We start from the raw sequence: 18042 nt of genomic DNA on the forward strand, positions 1-18042 counted from the left end.
ATTTCCAGGAAAGAATGAAAATCTTGCGCTCAGTATTCTAAGTTTTTCAAAGTGAGAGAAAATCAATCCATGTTCAGAGGGTTGAGTGTCTTTGAATGATGGAAGGTGAGAAGCATTGTTAAATATAGATGTCTTTCTTTTTTGGGAGTTCCATTTTGGAATGGGATCAGTGACCATTTGAAAATGTGTGCTTCTTTGTTGAGTTGAAAAAATCTTGAAGGGCAAAATACTTGATGATGATGAGGATAAATGATTGAATTGTGAGTCAATGATGAAGAATAATGTCAAGCATATTTTGTTGAGTTGCGTTTCTCTTTTTTTCCTTTTTGATTTTGTCTGACTAATTATTCCAGCTAATCTTATGGACTGTATAGGAGAGGCAAGAATCAGCTTGGGCTTCAGCCAGCTGCTTTTTCCTTCACACAGTTATGTTTTTGTTGTTGTGAGTCTTTAGAATGTGCACATTTGTTTTGGAAGCTTATTTTTCATTGTTGTCAGTTGATTGCACAAGATTGATTGAATTTACACTGTCAACCAAAATCAACTATTCAATCATTCATGATGATTGTGGTGATGGTGATGATGATGATGATGATGATGATGATGGTGATGATGGTGATGGTGCTGATGGTGGTGAGGATGATGATGATGATGATGATGATGATGATGATGGTGATGATGATGGTGATGATGATGATGATGATGGTGGTGATGGTGGTGATGATGATGATGATGATGATGATAATGACGGTGATGATGATGGTGGTGATGATGATGATGATGATGATGATGATGATGATGATGATGATGATGTTAGTGGTGATGATGATGATGATGATGATGATGATGATGATGTTGGTGATGATGATGGTGATGATGATGTTGGTGATGATGATGATGATGATGATGATGATGATGATGATGATGATGATGATGGAATCAGCAACTTCTCACTCTGCTCTCCTTCATTCAGTGAACTCTCAGAGCTTGAGTGTGCAGTGGTGTCTTCAGCTCTGAAGTCCAGCCCCTCCCTCCTCACACTGCTGGACCTGAGGACCACCACCCTGAAGGATCCTGGAGTGAAGCTGCTCTGTGCTGGACTGCAGAGTCCAAACTGCAGACTGGAAGTTCTCAGGTCAGTTCCTGCTTTCTACTGGTGGACAGTGTGTGTCAGCAGATGACAACTGGTGTGTAACGCTGCTCAGTGTGAAGACTTTGAAGCAGATATTAAAGACTCATCTAGACAAAGTGGATGTTGTTGATATTTTCATGTCAACAATCTGCAGCCAGAAAAGACTTTGGATGGTGGAAGAAAGTGTGGAAAATGTCTCCAGTCACTTTGGAGCTCAATGGAAGTTGTTGATTGGTGATGAAGGCCACATGACTGAGCAGAAGATCCTGTGAAGAAATATTAGAGGCAGATTAATAGTGCAGCAGTATTTCTTCATCTTGTCCTTTGAATATGTTTGACTTGTAATGAGTCTCTGATGACTGAAAACAGCCACAAGCACAAAAAAGGACTCACTGATTATTTTCCATCTTCACTGCTGATTGGCTGCACACTGACTGACACACTGCTGTTGTTATTGTGTTGACAACACACTGACACAATGACTCGTTTGAGGGAATGACTCAGTGATCCCAACAGCTGCACATCTGGATCATCAACAGGGAGAAATGACTCTTAATATGACATTTACACCATGGAAGAAATCAAATATTGATTCTTTATTCAGGTTGGAGAAGTGCAGTTTGTCAGAGCTCATCTGTGATTGGCTGCTCTCAGCTCTGAAGTCCAACCCCTCCCACCTCAGACTCCTGGACCTGAGTAGGAACCAGCTGCAGGATTCATCATTGAAGGAGCTGAGTGGTTTCCTGCAGAGTCCAGACTGTAAACTGTAAACTCTGAGGTCAGTACTGGTTTGGAACCAGTGGATGATGGTTTCAGCACCAAACACAGTTCATCACACATGTTTAATAAACATTGAACTGAAGGTTGTTTCATATCAAAATGACATCCAGAAATATGGAAACTTCATTCTGTTCATGTTTGGAATTTAAAGCAGGTCATCAGTGGTCATGTGACCAAACATGATTTCAACACACATTAGTTTTGGACTGAGGATTTAATTTCAAGGTGACATTTTCTGTAGTGTCAGATTCTGAAGTCAACATTTCACTTTGATTTTCTGGAAAAACCCTCCATCATTATAAACTCTCCATCATTTATTCTCTATACAGGTTGGAGGACTGCAGTTTGTCAGAGCTCAACTGTGATTAGCTGCTCTCAGCTCTGAAGTCCAACCCCTCCCACCTTAGAGAGCTGGACCTGAGAGAGAACCAGCTGCAGGAATCATCAGTGAAGCCACTGATGGATCTTGTCTACAGCAGAGACTATCAACTGGAGAGTGTGAGGTCAGTACTGGTTTGGAACCAGTGGATGATGGTTCCAGCACCAAAGCCAGTTGATCCCACAGCAGAGGTCCAGTGTTCCCAGTCACAGTGTGAGAGGAGGATGGTGACGTCCAGCTGCTCCTCATTCATCCAACATCTGCTGCCAAACTGCTTCTTCTCTCAGTTCACCACTCAGTTATTGATCAGTTCATCTCCAATAGGCCTCAGTATCAGTCCAACACTCCATGCTCACATGACTTTCATATGTTCCACACTTGACATGTGACTGAGAGTCTGCTTCTTCTCACCAGTCACTCCATCATCTCCATCAACAGTCAACATCTCTGTGATGATGCGTTCAAGGACCGTGAGTCCTGACTCCTGCTGTCTCTTCTTCTCTCTACAGCTGGAGGTGAGGGAGGATGAGGAGGAGAGTGAAGAGAAGAGCTCCATCTAGTGGTGGCTGGCGGACTGGTTCTCCCTACAAGCTGCTGTGGTTGCTGGGAGAGACGTCCCAGAAGCCACTGGTGGAGCTGAATCCTCAGTGGAAGAAGCAGGACTTGGAGATGGAGGCCGGAGCAGATGGATCTCAGCATGAAGCCTCCTTTTCACTTTGGATCAAAGGTTCTGGTTGTGTGCCACCCCTTTTTATGTTGCTCCTGAGCTCATTGGTTGGACCTGGTTGGTTGAACAATTTTCTGAATAAGGTTTTTGAGAAACATATTTGTTGTTTGTATTTTAGTCCCTTCAGTCTCCAGCAGGCCTCCTTGGTCAAAAGAACCGGAAAATTCCACTAAACGTCGACCGTCCAATCACAGTTCAGCATGAGACGGAGTGGTAGAAAGCAAAATCTCTTCATGTCTGAAAAAAATGGAAAAAACCCAACAGACTATGAACACAGTGTGTTGTGTTTTCGCTGGGACAGAATCAGTCTCTGTGGCCAGTGGCATGTGAGACTGGATCAGTCACGTGAAGAAGGTTCATTAACACACAGTGCATCTGAAAATATAGATGAGGAAATAAATGGATTTCAACAGACAATGTCAACTTCCTGCTCCGTCACTTCCTGTCGTCTTTCACCAGACCACAGAGACTCTTTCCACTCACTGATACAATACAGACATAGAAAATCTACACAACATAGAATGTCCATTTTTTTCCTTCTCATGTTCAAAAAAATACTTTATTTTGCCCAGATTGCATGGTAACCAACATCTTGCCACAGCTTAGCACGAGACAGAGCTATTCCAAGCAAAATCCAAAGTGGAAGAAGAAGAAAAATAATAGTAATAAAAATAATAATAATAATAATAATAATAATAATAATAATAATAATAATAATAAGAAGAAGAAGAAGAAGAAGAAGAAGAAGCATTTATTAATCCCACATTGGGGAAATTTGCAGTTTTCCTTTTTTTTTCTGGGACAATTTTTTTTCCTCAAAGTCCTTGAATCAGGGTCAAACTGAGGGAAGTGAGCGTCCTGTCATGGTTGAGACAGAGTGGAAGGATGGAAACCAAGACTTCCAAAGGACCAGTGGACCATCAGAAGGTTTGAAGAGCAGCCAGGTAGCTCACTGCATCAGAGGAAGAGCTTTGAATGTCAAGGTTGCTGGTTGAAGACCTGGCGCAGGCACACTAGTGTTTTGAATTCAAGAGGAGCAATTTGTCATCAGAATTGAAGCATCCAGTATTCAGAGACATTTTGCTTTTCATGCTGAGCTACGTGAAAACTCTGAAGTCACTTCTACTGAACTTTTGGGGCCGTTGCTAAAAATGGATGTCTTGCTGTTGTTGGGACTGAGAACTGATTTCAGCTCTTCTCTGAACATCTGAAAAAAATCTACATAAGATGTAGTTTTTTTCCAAGAACAAAGAATTTTAAATACTTTATTAAAAGTTATTAAAAAGTCCTGTGGTAGATTACCACGAGTCGGTGCTACTCCAAGCTAAATCTCAGAATGTCTGAAAACCAGAAAAAAACACATACTATAGTATAAAGTACAAATATATACAGTAAAAACCTGGTCTGCTGGTACCAACTGGGATTTGAACCCACATCTCCAACAACCACAGTCAGAGGTTTAGCCTACTGCGCTAACCACCTTGTTAGCCTCAGGACTGTGGAGGTCAATAGGTCACCCTGTTCATACAGCCCACTTCTGGTAAACACACGACTATAAAGTGTTTCATTATATTATACAGTGACCTGTATATGATTGATTACTAAGTTGACAGCGAGCTCCGCCGTTTCCAGGACAAGTGAAAATTGGAATATTTTTTCACTGACATACTGCCTAATTTGCAATGAGGCTGTGGCTGTTTACAAGGAATTTAATATAAAGAGGCACTACCAGACAAAACATGCTAGCTACGACAAGCTAACTGCGAATGAACGCGCTGAAAAGCTGAAGAAAACGAATACCACACATTTCCCATCGCTGAACGAAATAATGACCAGTTTTCCAGTGAACAACATCAGTGGGCAAATGAGAAGGCATGCAGCAAACATCTCATCTCTGGCTGAGGGGTTTCAACAGCGTTTCAAAGATTTTGCAGCTATTGAAAAGGAAATCACGCTTTTTTCCTCTCCTTTTTCCGTGGATCCTAATGACGTTCCAGACCACCTGCAGCTGGAGCTCATTGAGCTGCAGTGCGACACACAGTGTCACAGCCGGCACCAACAACTGCCTCTTGTAAGCTTTTACCGCCAGCTGGATAAAGAAAGGTTCCAAGAGATTTGAAAATTTGCAAAGAAAATGTTGAGCATGTCGAGAAGACATTCTCAGTTATGAACAGTAATAAGAACCGTGTGAGGACAAGACTAAGTGACTCTCACCTGCGTGACATCTTGCGCATCAAAACCACTGTTTTGAGCCAGACCTGCTCTGTTTACTGCAGTCAAGATCACAGCATCATCCTCCACATTAATGCAGCCAAGTCATTTTTTCATTCTGGTGAATAAATAAATAAGTTGTAAAATCTCCTATTTTATTGTGATGATCAAAGCTCAAGTTTTGTGCGTGCACTGTGTCAAATTTAATAAAAACCTTTATTCGCATTTAATTTAGATTTTATTTTAACCTTCATTTATCCAGGTAAGGCAGTTAACAGATTTGCATTTGCATTGTCGACCTAGCTGCAGACAGGCATAGTAAAACATAGCAAAATAAAAGTAAATACAAATACATACAAATGAACACATATACAACAAACTGTACAAATTGATATAGTTACGTATTTATATCTTAATTTACAGTGGTAATGGTTCAAAAAATGCCAGGCTGAATGGTCGGCCCACATACATTTTCACCTCACCAAATCTGTCCCTTTTTGCAAAAAGTTTGGGCACCCCTGGTCTAAACCAAAACCAATCTAAAAAAACATAACAAAGTCAAAACCAACAAAAACCAAACCAAACTCAAAACCAACCAAACAACCAAAACTTGTGTTGCGTTGCGTCCGTGGAATTTGCGAGCATTTCAATCTTCCAGCATTTGGAATTTCCTTCAACTGAGATCAACAGGAAGCACCAAACAGGTGAGTGGAGCTAGCTGGCTAACTAGCTAGCTAGCTCACCCTTCCTTCTTTTCAAACTCTGTTTGAATTCCATTTTCAAAGAGTGAGGAGAATTTTCTCTCCTCTTAATTGTATCTAAAAGGCTTCAGCTCCACTTGTTGTGTTGCACTTGTACAAAGTGACTGTGGCTGTTTGTTTCCCCTGCAGAGTCCAGTGTTGAAACGCACCAATGTCAAGTCACTGCTGTCTATTGATGTAGGGACATCCCTCCACAGCCCTCAGGAACCTGCTTAGCAGGTTATCTCAGTGGGTTAGCCTGCTGACTGTGGTGCTGGAGACCAGGGTTCCACTCCTGGTTGTTGGTTCAATTCTCAAGCAAAGCCTCTTTTGTTCTCTTGCTCCTTTGAACCAAGCCCAACTCCAACACTAAGTGAGCCTCTAATCCAGGGTGGGCAAACTGTTTGACTGGTGGGCCATAATGGCTTCTACAATATGACAGAGGGGCCGCTTTCTCATTGGAGGAAAAATATAGGAGGGTATGTGTAGAAAACATGTTGCTTTCATGGCAATTAAATAATGAACAAAAGTGTTACAACAATATATCTGCCTGAGAAGCACCCCAGTGTTTAGCTCTTTCGTGAAATGACTCTGAAAACACTCAAAATTGAAGAAATACAGCTATTTCATTACTTAATGACTATTAATATAATTCCTTCAAGTTTGGTGGGCCGGATTGGAAAGTGTAACGGGCCGCATATGGCCCCCGGGACGTAGTTTTCCCACCCCTGCCCCATCCCCACCTCCACCCTGAACACTGACATCAGACTGAAGAGTCCGAAGCAGGAGAAGATGTTACAGAAAAGTGGTGTCCATTCACCTCCAAATAGTCTGAAAGGTCCAAACCACTTTCTGCAAGTTGGATGTTCAGAAAAATAATTAAAAAAAACAAAACAAAAAAAAAACATTTCAAACTGCATTTATTGTAATGGGAATTTTTAAAATAGATTATAACTTTTTAAGGTCCTGACATAATTCCTCCCTTCTGAACAGGCCAGAGGTGGAATCATCTTTCCACCACCTTCCATTCTGGAAATACGCATCTTTGACCTATGAATTTGACCTTTGACCCTGTTCCAACCACCTGACCCCTGATTCAGTTGTTCCGTTACAATCAGGCTCCCTGAAACTGGGAGGGTGGGCGGAGTTTCAACTCAACAACAGGAGGGTAAAGTCAGTGAATGTGGGTTTGAACAGTGCCACTGATCCCTCTGCCCTGCGCTTTTCAAAGCCTCCACTGGGGGCCGCCAGAGGACTGCAGGGGAGGCGAGCGTGAAAAGTGCGGCATCCTATTGAAAGTGAAGTCAAAGTTGAACGATGAAGCGGCGGGAAAAGCAACAGTGTCCATAGTGATGATGAAAGTCTCTGACTACAGTTGATGTGTTGATGATTTGATTGGAGGAATTGCACCAGCAGCCTCATTTAAGAACATACACAGACAAGGATTATTAATTTTTTAATAACAATATATGTTTATGAACATACACATGTGAAAGATGTTTACAAAAATACATATGTGGATAAGATTTATTGTTGAAACCTTTTTTTAACCCTGACCTCTGACCTCTGACCCTGACCCCCGACCCTGACCCATCTGTTTCTCCTGGTTTGATTGGTTGTGGCTTCATTTGATCAGTTTTCAGATTTGGTTTCTAAAAGGCTTCTGATGTTTTTTTAACAGATTCATCAGGAGAAAAACAAGCACAACTACAGTCACACACACACACGCGCGCACACACACACACACACACACACACACACACACACACACATATATATATATATATACATAGGGAGAGAGAGAGAGATTGTTTCAAGTCAAGACTTTTTAAAGTCAAAGGTGATCAAAGCAATGATACTTCAGCCAAAAAGCTTGCAGCATCCTGAATGCTGATCATTCAGGTGTGTGTGTGTGTTTGGCCAGCAGAGGTCAGTGTTACTGCTGCTTGGAGTCATGAAGCCATTTTCAAACAAGTGGCTCCAGTGCTTGGATGTTTCCCAGAAGCTTCTTAAGGAGAGGAGAGGGATGAAAACCAACTCTCAGACTATGACTCACTCAGACTCTGCTGCACTAGGGAGGACAGTGTGGGACCAGAACACAGGCACAGATAACAACATCACATGACTCAGGACTGGCAACCGTGAGGGAATGGGAAGTGGGAGTGATCCAGTGTAGGAAGGCAGCAAGCTGCCGACCGCACCTGAGGAGTTGAGAAGGCGTTGGGGGAGGGGTGGGCTGGGCTGAGTGCACAGTGTGCATGTGTGTGTTGTTCTTGGATGCGTGTGTGTGTCGGCCTGAGAAGGCCTGGTCCACAGTCTCTCTCCCGTTTGGCCGCATGTTCTGGCCAAGACGCAGCAGTCCCAGATATTCCAGAGCAGTTGCAGTCCTTCCAGGGGATTATGAGGGACGGAGGAGGGAAAAAAGCAGACGGCACAGAGCGTCAAGCTGCTATGATCTCCAGGGGGAATGGTGGCAGTGACCTCGCCAAGGCCACTGCAGAGGGAGCGCTGAAGAACAGAGGAGGATGTTTGGCTTTGAGGACCAGCAGCACAGACCAACAGACTCAGCTCCTCTATCTGTCCATGCTGGTCTCCAGTACCATCCATTCTCCCTTTGCAGAGCCAAAAGCTTCTCCAGATGCCATCCAAGCTGTTCTCCAGGCCGCCTTTCATGGCAGGAAGCACCACCACCACTGTCTGAGAGCCACCAGCTCTGCCCACCTCAAACATCATCAAGTAGATGATATATTTCTATATAGAGTGACTCACTGTCATTCACTCACCATCACATCTGGAGCCAACTGTTGACTCTCTCATTCCAGCAGGAAATGATTGATAAGTTCATCTTCATCACGTCTCAGTATCAGTCCAACACACTCTGTGTTGACATTGAGACCATATGTGACGAAGAGTCTGCTTCTCATCAGCAGTGAATCCATCATCTCCACTCAACAGCAGTGAATGTCTCTGATGATGCGTTCAAGGACTGAAGTGTGAGTGCTGACTTCTGCCGTCTCTTCTTCTCTCCTCAGATGGAAGTGATGTGTTCATGTTGAGGGAGGATCACTTGGTCCTGAGGATGGGGGAGGGCTCTTCCAGAGTGCAGCCAGTAGGGGGCATTAGAGGCTCGGCCTCCTTGTTGTCCTCAGGAGCTGACAGGAAGTGTCACATCCCTCAACAGGTGTCCAGTCTCACCACGTCAGGGAGAAACAGGTGCAGCTCTTCAAAGAGGAAATCACATTTTTCTTACCGTCATCATGGACTGCCAATAAGTAGTAAGTAGTTCTATAAAGAGCCGCCAGGGGGCGCCCTGAAGTCAAAACTACCTTCTACTCCAGACTTTACAGAGAAATGAACACATGCTGAAAAAATAACACATTGATTAACATCCAGATATTTTAGACAGGTCACTCTATAATATGTCAATAAGAAACATAATGTGTTCAAATGTGGCCTTGAACCTTCAAACGTTCCTATGACGTGTCGGTCCTTGCAGTTCCGAGTTTTTCCACTAAGGGTCGCTGTTAAGTTTTTGCTTGTTTGGTTTTGTATGTAGCCACAATGCAACCATCAGTTGTATCATACTGGGGAGTTGCTCTTTCTGCCCTGCCAACAAGACATTTCCAGCAAATAGAAAAACAAAATAATAATAATGCTGAAAAATCAGAATGAATGAAAATCAAGATTGAGAACACAGCAAGGCACAGACTCTCCAGACAGGAGTCCAGCAAGTGGATGGGAAGTGTGAACAGTGTGGAGCAGTTGAATGTGTGGAAGATGTGGGCAGGAGAGGAGAAGAGGCTCCACGTCGCCCTTGACTGAGAAAATCTGCTGAAGAGTGGAGCTGAAGGAAGTCTCCAAGCATTGCTTTGACTTTCTACACAACACACAATTAATAGGAGCGCCTTCTGATTTTCTTCAAGGTTACAGACCGTAGATGGCTCTAATGCTCCCTATAATGGGAGCCAGATTATACGTGACAAGAAGAGCGCAAACACATGTATGCTCTCTCCCTCTCTCTCTCTCACACACACACACACACTCACACACAGCATCATGTGACTTCCTGGAATTGTTGGAGCAGTTCAGGCGGCTGGATGGGAGTATCCACATTGAGCAGCAGAAGCAGGAAGAGAAGCTGAAAGTGAAAGTTGTTCAGGCTTCATTTTGAGGTGAAGCAGCAGCAGCAGCAGCAGCAGCAGCAGGAGCAGGTGAGTCATGACTTACTAAATACCTCATCAAATGTGATGCGAGTCAACTTTTTAACAAACAACTTTTATTTGCACATCCAAAAATGTCTCAAAGCGCTTTGAACAATCAGAGTGCAACAGTGGCCACTGGCCAGGAGGAGTCAACAATGTGACTTCAGTCTGGTTGATTTCTTCCTGTTCTCTCGCTCCCAAGTGGAAGTCAGAGTGTTCTGAGCTCACTGCCTCACTTCCTGTTTGACCTCCAGCTCAAGATGAGTGTTCGAGTGGAGGAAGAGGAGGATGGAGCAGCAGCGTCTCCAGGGACTTCAGTAATGAACCTGGACCTCCTGAGACACAGTAAGAACACTGTGTGTGTGTGTGTGTGTGTGTTTGTGTTGAAACTCTGTGTGCTGTCATTCTTGGCCAGGTCTCTCTTGTAAAAGAGATCTTGGATCTCAAAGGGAAAAACCTGGTTAAATAGTTCTAATAATAATTCAACTACAGAAAAGAGGTGTCAGAATAATCAATAAAGTTCCCTAGAGCAAAAATCAATGATTTATGGAGTCAAAGATCTTCCAATTCATAGATATAGTGGACTTGAAAACATTAGAAATACTATTTCCAGGAAAGAATGAAAATCTTGCGCTCAGTTTTTTACAGTGAGAGAAAATCAATCCATGTTCAGAGGGTTGAGTGTCTTTGAATGATGGAAGGTGTTATGACCCACGGGTGGGTCTAGGTGCCTCTATCTTTGTGTCTGTGTGTGTGTGTGTGTGTGAGAGAGTGGATGACGCCTTGCAGGTGCGGTCCTGGATGTCGGCTGCTGATTGGACGCGCCACGGCTGAAAAGGAGGAGCAGTCGAGCCAGCCGGACGGTCATCCCTCCTCCGCTCCCAACTCTATTATTATTATTATCTATTATTTTGGCTTGGGCCCACCCTGAAGCCTTTGCTGCCCACCGGTTAAGTTGTATTGTTTATTTCATTTACTGATTAATAAATGTTTTTGTTGAAAACCGCCAACTGCCGTGAGAAATTAATGAGGCTTGGGAGTGGGGGAAGGTGTCCCACATGTTGCGTCTCGGTCCCCCTAGACGGGACGTAACAAAGGTGAGAAGCATTGTCTTTCTTTTTTGGGAGTTCCATTTTGGAATGGGATCAGTGACCATTTGAAAATGTGTGCTTCTTTGTTGAGTTGAAAAAATCTTGAAGGGCAAAATACTTGATGATGATGAGGGTAAATGATTGAATTGTGTGTCAATGATGAAGAATAATGTCAAGCATATTTTGTTGAGTTGCGTTTGTCTTTTTTTCCTTTTTGATTTTGTCTGACTAATTATTCCAGCTAATCTTATGGACTGTATAGGAGAGGCAAGAATCAGCTTGGGCTTCAGCCTGCTGCTTTTTCCTTCACACAGTTGTTATGTTTTTGTTGTTGTGAGTCTTTAGAATGTGCACATTTGTTTTGGAAGCTTCTTTTTCATTGTTGTCAGTTGATTGCACAAGATTGATTGAATTTACACTGTCAACCAAAATCAACTATTCAATCATTCATGATGATGGTGGTGATGGTGATGATGATGGTGATGATGATGATGGTGATGATGAGGGTGGTAATGATGATGATGGTGACGATGATGATGGTGGTGATGATGGAGGTGATGGTTGGTGATGGTGATGGTGATGATGGTGGTGATGATGCTGATGGTGGTGATGATGCTCATGGTGGTGAGGATGATGATGGTGGAGGTGATGGTGATGAGGATGATGATGGTGGAGGTGATGGTGATGAGGATGATGTTGATGATGACGGTGGTGATGGTGATGATGTTGATGATGACGGTGGTGATGGTGATGATGACAGTGGTGATGTTGATGATGGTGATGATAATGATGATGATGATGGTGGTTGTGGGGGTGATGATGATGATGATGATGATGGTGATGATAATGATAATGATGATGATGGTGGTTGTGGTGGTGATGGTGAAGATGGTGGTGATGATGATGATGATGATGATGATGATGATGGAAGCAGCAACTTCTCACTCTGCTCTCCTTCATTCAGTGAACTCTCAGTGCTTGAGTGTGCAGTGGTGTCTTCAGCTCTGCAGTCCAGCCCCTCCCACCTGACACTGCTGGATCTGACTGAGACCATCCTGAAGGATCCTGGAGTGAAGCTGCTCTGTGCTGGACTGCAGAGTCCAAACTGCAGACTGGAAGTTCTCAGGTCAGTTCCTGCTTTCTACTGGTGGACAGTGTGTGTCAGCAGATGACAACTGGTGTGTAACGCTGCTCAGTGTGAAGACTTTGAAGCAGATATTAAAGACTCATCTAGACAAAGTGGATGTTGTTGATATTTTCATGTCAACAATCTGCAGCCAGAAAAGACTTTGGATGGTGGAAGAAAGTGTGGACAATGTCTCCAGTCAGCTCAATGGAAGTTGTTGATTGGTGATGAAGGCCACATGACTGAGCAGAAGATCCTGTGAAGAAATATTAGAGGCAGATTAATAGTGCAGCAGTATTTCTTCATCTTGTCCTTTGAATGTGTTTGACTTGTAACGAGTCTCTGATGACTGAAAACAGCCACAAGCACACAGAGGACTCACTGATTATTTTCCATCTTCACTGCTGATTGGCTGCACACTGACTGACACACTGCTGTTGTTATTGTGTTGACAACACACTGGCACAATGACTCCTTTGAGGGAATGACTCGGTGATCCCAACAGCTGCACATCTGGATCATGAACAGGGAGAAATGACTCTTATTATGACATTTACACCATGGAAGAAATCAAATATTGATTCTTTATTCAGGTTGGAGAGCTGCAGTTTGTCAGAGCTCAGCTGTGATTGGCTGCTCTCTCTAGCGCTAGCATTAGCCACCTGTATGAGCACTTAGATACTGTAGATAGATCCAGCTGGACTCAGCAGAAGGTCAAGGGTCAATGCAGGTTCTATCATCTCAGTCAGTTCAGTATTGATGAGCAAGATGCAGAAAAGATTGCACTGCATTTCAGTCACTTAGTAACCATTTGTTCTCAGCATTTGCTTTATTAGAGGATTCCAGCCTCCAACCATCAATATGAAACTGTCTCTCAAACTGATCTTCCCAACCAGTTGCCTACAAACATGGTGGTGCAAGATGGCCACGACCTTTGACCTTCTGTCTGTTTCTAGAAAGAAGCGTTCTAACGGCAGGAAAAGCAGAGGACTTTTATTTTCTACTAATCAAAGACTTCAGACTATATTGATGGTTGCATATGAAGCTTTCAGCAATAAATCTGCACTGATTTTACACACTGAACCTTTGAGGCAAAATGAATCAATGAATTGCAACATTTTGAACAGCTGATCAGTGGTCACATGACTAAACAGTTTGATACAAAATATTTTATTGTGGTGATTCATTATTGCAGTGTTATTGTTGTGCTTCTGATTGGTTTAATGAACATTACAGTGTTATAGACATTAATATTTTTTTTAATTTCAGATACTGATTAAAACTCCACTCACTCCATCATTTATTCTCTATACAGGTTAAGGAGCTGCAGTTTGTCAGAGCTCAGCTGTGATTGGCTGCTCTCAGCTCTGAAGTCCAACCCCTCCCACCTCAGACACCTGGACCTGAGTTTCAACAACCAGCTGCAGGATTCATCAGTGAAGGTGCTGAGTGGTTTTCTGCACAGTCCAGACTGTAAACTGGAGACTCTGAGGTCAGTACTGGTTTGGAACCAGTGGATGATGGTTTCAGCACCAAACACAGTTCATCACACATGTTGAATAAACATTGAACTGAAGGTTGATTCATATCAAAACATCTAGAAATATGAAAACTTCATTCTGTTCATGTTTGAAATTTAAAGCAGGTCATCAGTGGTCATGTGACCAAACATGATTTCAACACACATTAGTTTTGGACTGAGGATTTAATTTCAAGGTGACATTTTCTGTAGTGTCAGATTCTGAAGTGGACATTTCACTTTGATTTTCAGAGTGATGACACCCTGGAAAAACTCTCCATCATTATAAACTCTCCATCATTTATTCTCTATTCAGGTTTTGGGACTGCAGTTTGTCAGAGCTCAGCTGTGATTGGCTGCTCTCAACTCTGAAGTCCAACCCCTCCCACCTCAGAGAGCTGGACCTGACTGGGAACCAGCTGAAGGAATCATCAGTGAAGCCACTGATGGATCTTGTCCACAGCAGAGACTATCAACTGGAGACTCTGAGGTCAGTACTGGTTTGGAAGCAGTGGATGATGGTTCCAGCACCAAAGCCAGTTGATCCCACAGCAGAGGTCCAGTGTTCCCAGTCACAGTGTGAGAGGAGGATGGTGACGTCCAGCTGCTCCTCATTCATCCAACATCTGCTGCCAAACTGCTTCTTCTCTCAGTTCACCACTCAATTATTGATCAGTTCATCTTCATCAGGCCTCAGTATCAGTCCAACACTCCATGGTCACATGACCTTCATATGTTCCACACTTGACATGTGACTGAGAGTCTGCTTCTTCTCACCAGTCACTCCACCATCTCCATCAACAGTCAACGTCTCTGTGATGATGCGTTCAAGGACCGTGAGTCCTGACTCCTGCTGTCTCTTCTTCTCTCTACAGCTGGAGGTGAGGGAGGATGAGGAGGAGAGTGAAGAGGAGAGCTCCATCTAGTGGTGGCTGACAGAACTACAGCCAGTTGAGCCAAACAGTAAGATGCACACGTACAGTGTGTGGGCGTGTCACGACCTTTGACCCCAGTGGAGCCTGGCGGACTGGTTCTCCCTACAAGCCACTGTGGTTACTGGGAGTGACGTCCCTGAAGCCACTGGTGGACCTTGCAGTGCCACATATGGACTCTTGGATTGTTCTTGGCCCTCCAGTGAACCACTGCGTGAGCACTGGAGGTCAACCATGATTGACTGCTGTCCTCCTCTCTGGACACCACAATCTGAAGTGAATCAAAACCTTTTGAGGCCATTAATGAAACAAAACATTTGTTGATTAATTTTTGAAAAAAATTCAAAGGTTGTGACAGAATAATCTGAAGTGAGCTGACCAGAGGTCAAAGGTCAGAGGTTTGACAAACTACAAAGACCATAATTGATTAGATTATTTTCTTTAATCGAGTCCCACCACTAATAAATATATATTTGTTCAGTAAATGTTTAATGCACCTTTTCTTTTGAGCAACATAATTAAATCTCCACCTGCTTCCGTTTGCATGTTTCAGCAGATTGAAGTGTATGTAGATAGAAAAATCTATGTGAGTAGGTTCAGTGTGCTGTGAAGTGTGGCCCTGTTATGGCCATGGGGGCCTTGGCTATTGCCCTGTTGTTGCTGTGTACTGGTTGTGTGTCTCGTTCAGGTGCTGATGACTAACCAGGTGCACCTGGCCGGTGCACAGCTTGTTTAGGACCGCCTCCCTCAGCACTGGCTCTCTCACACCTGGCTTCCACCGCAGCAGCTGCTTTGTTTTTCACTTCCCGTCATGCTTTTTCTATGTTGCACACAGACAACATGCACTCATACCATTCACTCTATCCACACATACAGGCATTACTGACAACACACTGACTCTCACACTCCATACATTATTTTTTGTTTTATTTAGTTTTGCTGTTGTAGAGGCTAAGCCTACCGCTTGAAGCCCCTGAGATGATTGCGTGTTGGGCAGCTGTTCGACGCGCTCGCTACAAGTCGCATCGTTTAAGTCCACAAAAGATGACGAGACTTATTGTTTGCAAAGACGGGTTTATTGCAAATCCTCTGGCCCGTGCAACAAACAATTCCTCGGACACAGCTTGATGATGTAGACAACGCCATGCAGCAACGCCATGTAGCAACGCGGTCGGAAACTATTGGTGCTCCACCCATCAGGCAACCTCTAACACCTGTGTTGTTGCTGCAACTTAAATGGGTGTGACACCAATTAAACTGGAGTGCCACCTAGTGGACAAACACAGAATGGCAGAGAATGGCTCTTACACCCCGGCCCCTAATTGTAATGGCACACTGACAGTACAATTCCCATATGTGAAAAGTAAAAAGCCATAACCAACAAACAAACAAAACACATACATAGTAATGAGTGCACAGACACCTTCTGTTTGTAAAGATACCTATGCATAACTCCCATTTGCTAGCCTGATGACTCATGTAGCAAGCAAAGCTTAGCGACAGGCCTTTCAATAACGCTGTTCTTTGTTTGCAGACGCACTGAGCGTACAAGTCCCTTCTTATCTGGGGATGTCTCCAAGACTCTTGCAAGCGGCCACGAGCCACGTGGTGCAGTGGAATCCATAATGACGACAATGTCTCCTTGCTTGAGATTTGGTTGCTCCTTATTCCATTTTTGTCTCTCTTGTAATAATGGCAAATATTCACGGATCCACCGCTTCCAGAAGAGGTCCGAGATGTATTGTACCTGTTTCCACCTCCTCTTTATATACAGGTCATGTTGATCGAAGAGCCCTGGTGGGACAGATGGCTTTCCCTTCAACAGCAGGATGTGATTGGGAGTCAATGGTTCCAGGTCGTTTGGATCGTCAGGTAGATTGGTGATTGGCCGGTCATTTAGAATGGCCTCAGCTTCACACATAACTGTGTGGAGTCCATCATCATCCAATCTTTGCTGTCGAAGAACTGAGCTCAGAATCTTCTTGATCATACGAACAATACGCTCCCACACCCCACCGAAGTGTGATCCTGCTGGGGGATTGAAGCTCCATTTAATTCCCTTCTGTCGCAGCACCCCTTCTATTTGACGCTGGTTTAGGAAAGAGAGTGCTTCTCTAAGCTCTCTTTCTGCTCCTATGAAATTGGTGCCATTATCAGATTGTATGTGAGCAACTTGACCTCTTCTGCAGATGAATCGGTGCAACACATTAATGCACGCATCTGTATCTAATGAGCTTGCGACTTCCAGATGGACCGCTCTACTGGACAAACAAGTGAATACCACTCCGTACCGCTTGACTGTTCCTCGTCCCTTCTTCACCTCTATTGGTCTGCCATCTTCTGCACCACTGCTCGACCATTGTGCCTTCTGCAGGAGCAGCATTTCGATATCACTTTCCTCACGGTTGAATTGGCACCTGGGATCCAGTATTTTCTCCTTAGCGTGGATAACATGTGATTACGACCGCTATGGCCAAGCTGTTGATGAATATCTCGCAGGAGAAGAGTGGCTATGTGTTGGTCTTTAGCCAAAATAAGTGGGTGTTTGGCTTCCTCAGGCAGAGAACCCCTTGTCAGTCGCCCTCCAACTCTTAGGAGCCCATCATCCAGATGTGGATCCAGCTTGTAGAGCACACTGTGTCTGCTCACTGCACTCTTCCCTGATGCCAAGGTAGCGATCTCTTCTTTGAACCTCTGCTGCTGGCAGAAACGAACTATGGCGAGTTCGGACTCACGCAGCTCATCAACGGTCAAACCTTGTCTTCTGGGCACTGGACACCTTTGCATGGTGGCAGTTGAGGTCTCGGACTTCCTTCTTCTGCGGGCCCGGCTCAGAAGTATCAACTTCAGCTTCAAAAACCAGGCTACTGCTATCTTCAGCCTCCTCCAGTCTGAGAAGTACGTAATAAGACGAGTGACACAATCAGGTGACCCGTTCACATCAACTGTGTTCACAGAAGCTTCCTTCTTAACCTCTGCGTCGCCTGCTGTGATCACTGTGTCTTCCCAGTCAGCTGGCCAGTCCTCTTCAGGCTTCCACAGGAACCTTGGACCATCTACCCATCTATTATGATCAATTAGATCCCGGACTTTCAGACCTCTGGATGCGTCATCCGCTGGATTTTCCTTGGAGCTGATGTAACGGCACTGCAACGGTGTGGTTGACTCCCGTATGGTTGTGACCCTGTTTGCCACGAAGGTGT

General features: G+C 44.0%; 3 protein-coding genes across 30 annotated transcripts in view; 1 reads left to right on the top strand and 2 right to left on the bottom strand.

The window, feature by feature from the left end:
• LOC142891171 (NACHT, LRR and PYD domains-containing protein 14-like) overlaps window positions 1–18042 on the top strand; it is a 261301-nt gene that overhangs the window by 111401 nt on the left and 131858 nt on the right. For 10 of the 28 annotated variants that reach the window (XM_076030598.1, XM_076030607.1, XM_076030604.1 and 7 more), the window contains one exon: window positions 13704–13880. The exons of 5 other annotated variants lie outside the window; for them this stretch is intronic. In XM_076030598.1, coding sequence (XP_075886713.1) covers window positions 13704–13880 — 177 coding nt within the window. Of the gene's footprint in view, window positions 1–1736; window positions 1911–2241; window positions 2426–2800; window positions 3436–10030; window positions 10119–13703; window positions 13881–14223; window positions 14693–14782; window positions 15711–18042 lie in introns of those variants that run through there. 13 more of the 28 variants (XR_012927187.1, XM_076030613.1, XM_076030610.1 and 10 more) reach the window with 13 other exon arrangements.
• LOC142891081 (NACHT, LRR and PYD domains-containing protein 14-like) overlaps window positions 1–18042 on the bottom strand; it is a 407498-nt gene that overhangs the window by 75289 nt on the left and 314167 nt on the right. The gene's annotated exons all lie outside the window — the stretch shown is intronic.
• The window catches only part of LOC142891194 (NLR family CARD domain-containing protein 3-like), a 331599-nt gene that overhangs the window by 68774 nt on the left and 244783 nt on the right, over window positions 1–18042 (bottom strand). The window lies entirely within an intron of this gene.

Source organism: Nelusetta ayraudi, unplaced genomic scaffold (assembly GCF_046127955.1).
Source record: "Nelusetta ayraudi isolate G7.1 ecotype Tasmania unplaced genomic scaffold, CSIRO-AGI_Nayr_v1 ptg000028l, whole genome shotgun sequence".
In the NCBI taxonomy this organism is placed as follows: Eukaryota; Metazoa; Chordata; class Actinopteri; order Tetraodontiformes; family Monacanthidae; genus Nelusetta; species Nelusetta ayraudi.